The following is a 4,055-nucleotide window of genomic DNA, read 5'->3' as shown; positions in this document are numbered from 1 at the left end:
ATTTTTGTATTTTTAGTACTGACGGGGTTTCACCATGTTGGCCAGGCTGCTCTCGAACTCCTGACCTCAAGTGATCCGCCCGCCTTGGCCTCCCAAAAGTGTTAGGATTTCAGGTGTGAGCCACCGTGCCTGGCCAAATTGCTTCATTTTTTATTTCTCCATACTTCCTACATACGATGCTTTATTTCTTTTTCTTTCTTTCTTTTTTTGAGACAGAGTCCCATTTTGTTGCTCAGGCTAGAGTGCAGTGGTGCAATCTTGGCTCACTGCAACCTCCACCTCTCAGGTTCAAGCGATTCTTGTGTCTCAGCCTCCCCAGTAGCTGGTACTACGAGCACGCCATGATGCCTGGCTAATTTTTTTGTATTTTTAGTAGAGATGGGGTTTCACCATGTTGGCCAGGCTGCTTTCCTCCTAACCTCAAGTGATCTGCGTGCCTTGAAGATGCTTTATTTATAAGCGCTTTGGACACACTTTAATAAATGCTGTATTGTATACAATTGAATTCCATATAACATTCTAAATAATATTGTTAATGCTTACCCTAAGTACTACTATCATCTCTGTATTGTTTAACAAAATATTTCCACATTTGAGAATAAAGTCAGTATTTGAAAGGAAATACGTATTGTGGCTTTCATTAAACAACACTTACCAAATAACAAATTTCAGAAGTGAGAAGTCAAGACAATTATATCTTAATGATTTTTACTTAGGTGAAATAAACTCTGAATTATTAATCATTTTAAGGGGGGGATGCTGTGATTAATGTTATTTAACTTCAAATATTCAATGTTAACTTCAAAAATCATTAAACCTGAATGACTTGATATTCTAGTTGTGTTAGTTTGGGCAAGTCACTGAATCTTAGTCTGCTGAGACCATGGTGCTTCATTTGGGGCACAGTTTCACTCCTGTCTTTCAATTTCTTTACAGCTTAAGCATTTATAATTATCTAACAGAATAAAAATTAATTAATTCAACAAGCTTATTGAGCATCTACTTTGTGCCAGTCACTGTTCTAGGTGCTAGGAATTCAGTCTGTATTTCAGTGGAAACAGACAGGTAACACTAAATGAGTAAATAAATAAGATATCTCAGATGCTGAGGACTTTGAAAGTTGGAGAGGGAACAGGGGACAAAAGGGATTTACTTTAGTCAGTCAGAAAAGGTCTCTCAAAGGTGTTTTTTTGTTTGTTTTTCGTTTTTGTTTTTTTTTTTTGAGACAGTCTTATTCTGTTGCTCATGCTCTCCTCACACAACTTCCGCCTCCCGGGTTCAAGCCATTCTAATGCTTTAGCCTCCCGAGTAGCTGGGATTACAGGTGCCCGCCACCACGTCCAGCTAATTTTTTTTTTTTTTAGTAGAGACAAGGTTTTACCATCTTGGCCAGCGTGGTCTCAAACTCCTGACCTCAGGTGATCCACCTACCTCGGCCTCCCAAAGTGCTGGGATTAAAGGCATGAGCCACCGCACTCAGCCGGGGTGTCTTTTTAAATAAGACAAGAATGAGAAGAAACTGGCCAAGAAAAGATTTGGGAAAGGTAGTCTATGTAAAGCAGTGTTTTTCAAACTAAGGCCCTGACCTACTGCAGTGGACACATGAAATCCATTTAGTGAGCTGGGACCACAATTGAAAAACTATTTGTATACATCACACGAAGGAAAACTTTTGTTTCAGTTATACGTACATTATATACATGTGACCTGTGTGTATTCTCATACATATGAAAGCATGCATGCCTAAATAAGTCACAATATGAAGTGTATTTCTTACTATAGTGAGGTCAAAAAATGCTTGAAAGCCACTGAGATAAAAGGACCAGCCACTTTGAACGCCTTAGAGGCAAAAAGAGCTTTGGACTGGAGAAGGAAAAAGAAGACCAGCATGACTGAAGTGAGCCCTGGGGAGGAGTGTTATGAGAGGAGGTAGGAAATGCATGTAATTTTTCCTATATAGAACCCTACAGTCAAGCATCTTAAATCTGGACTGCCACCTGTTTTTGTCATGGTTCATCATTAAGAGATAACATGTGAGAATCATCTCCCTGCTTTAATGTCACTTTGTAAACTGTCACTGAAAAGTTAGTAGTTATACCGATGTGACTGAAAATAACCTAAATTCAGAATGTATCTTATATTGAGAATGGATTGTTCGTATAATTAAAAAATGAACAAGAAAACAGGCTCATAGAAATCTTGCGGAGTCCTCTGGTTCATTTCAGGCCCTCCTTATAATGCAAAATTTTCACGTTAGTTGGTAATTAATTTTGCAAATCTCTTGGCTATAAATACAAAAGGAAAGAGCATAAAAGAAACCACTTAGGTCAAATGTAGAGGGAAAAATGCTGGGACTGTAGATGTGGCTCTTCCATTAACTCCCTAAGTGGCCCTCACGACTTATTTCACCGGTTTGAGCCCTGGAAACCCTTACATGATTAAAAAAAAAAAAAAAAAAAAAAAAGGAGGTGGAGTATGTGTTCAGTAAGGTCCCTTCATACTGTAAAATTCTATGATCCTAAGTAATTTACGATCATTTACTATTTTAAACGTTGCGAAAATTAACCTGGTATTTTACCAGAACTTTGTAAAAAGAGGAAGTTACATGACATACAATGAAGATAACGTCCTTAACTTTACGGTGGATGACAGTGTTTGAAGAACTAGAAGATAAAGTCAAAGTTATCTCGGGGAGTTTATGTTGTACTTAGATTGAGCTGCACTTTGGAACCGTGTGGCCTTTTCACATGAGATCAATGTCTTGATAAATACAAACTTCCTGAAAAGATGGGTTAAACCTCAACCTGTGTAACTACAGCTTGACAAAGACTCTCGAGGAAAGGTAAACGGAAAGTGAGTTGGCAACACAACTCACCTACAAGTTCTCCAATCATGAAAAGCAAGTAAAGAAGGGCAGCAATGGTCAACCTGGTTTTCACCTTTCTCTGCTTCAGTATCTCTCTCTGTTTGCTGCAGTTGTCACAGGAATCTACCTTCAAACTCAGCTGACTGTTGGTCAAAGGTAAGTCTTGGTCCAGTAAGGAGTCATCGTCGGCCTGGAGGGTCGCGTGTGCCCCGTTAAGAGGCCTTTCCGGGGCTTCGGAACCGTCATCGGCCACCACAACTCGAAGTTTGTTGAATCGAGAAAGCCCCTCGTCCCCCGCCTCATCCGAGAAGTCAAAGGCGCTGGTGTCATTTAAAAACAGCGGCGCATCATCCTTCCTCAGCAGAGATTTGAGACGCTTCCACGCGCCAGAGCCGGCCATGGCAGAGGCTGAGCGGCCGCGGTGCGGAACGGCTTGGGGGAGGCGGACGGCCGGTGGCGCCTACTTCACCGGAGCGCCAGTTCTCGAGGGCAGTGCCGCGCGTCCCTCCCCATCCTGTGGAAAACGAAACACGTTATAAATTAAAGGCGCCCAACCCTGTCCTCAAGTTCCGAAGCCGCTGGCTGCGGGTCGCAGGGCCGGCCCCGAGGCTCCGCCAGGGCTCCGCGAGGGGGCGGCACATCTATTTAATACCTGGGGCGCTGCCGCGGGGCCGCAGCTCATCTCCCCGCCCCCAGCCGGCTCAGCGAGGCCGGCTCGCGCTGCTCCACCCCGGGCAGCGGGAGAGCTGGGTAGTGCTCGCGTCCGCCGCGCCGGCCGCTGGAGGCTGGCTCCCAGGTCTGACAGGTTCGGGGCCGGACGCCCACAGCCGCCGCCTCTCCCCGCCCTGCGCGAGGCCACGCGCGTGCGCCGGGCAAGGCGCGCGAGGGAGGGGTCGGCGCCAGGACACGCAGGCCTGGCGCGCAGGGCTGGGGCGCCCGCGAGGAGCGGGGGCGCGCGGCCCGCCCCGCCTCTCGCCCCGAGGCTGGCTTGGGGGCCCCCGCGCCGCCTCCGCCCAGGGATCACTCACTGGCGAAGTAAGGGGACTCCGGACGGCCCCTTCCACCTCCCCAGGCTGGGAGGCAAGTGCGGTCTGAGGGTCACGCCGGTAGCTGGGCGTTGCTGCTAGGAGTTCCCTTCACCAAAAGTGGGTCTCGGGATTCTCGGGTTGGGATCTGGGTTGCGGGTGCT

The 4,055-nt window shown here is 46.4% G+C and overlaps 1 protein-coding gene across 1 annotated transcript; it reads right to left on the bottom strand.

The window, feature by feature from the left end:
• Nucleotides 1–2,525: 2,525 nt before the first annotated feature.
• Nucleotides 2,526–3,718, bottom strand: LOC113219557 (zinc transporter 4-like). Its single transcript, XM_031935056.1, has 2 exons — nt 3,519–3,718; nt 2,526–3,380 (listed from the first exon to the last, which is right to left on the bottom strand). The coding sequence occupies exon 2, from the start codon at nt 3,264–3,266 to the stop codon at nt 2,793–2,795; it is 474 nt and encodes a 157-aa protein (XP_031790916.1). The 5' UTR covers nt 3,267–3,380; nt 3,519–3,718; the 3' UTR covers nt 2,526–2,792.
• Between the last annotated feature and the right edge of the window lie 337 nt (nt 3,719–4,055).

Source organism: Piliocolobus tephrosceles, unplaced genomic scaffold, assembly GCF_002776525.5.
Source record: "Piliocolobus tephrosceles isolate RC106 unplaced genomic scaffold, ASM277652v3 unscaffolded_25840, whole genome shotgun sequence".
NCBI lineage: Eukaryota > Metazoa > Chordata > Mammalia > Primates > Cercopithecidae > Piliocolobus > Piliocolobus tephrosceles.
Note: the sequence above shows the minus strand (reverse complement) of the source record. Positions and strands in the feature narration are given on the sequence as shown.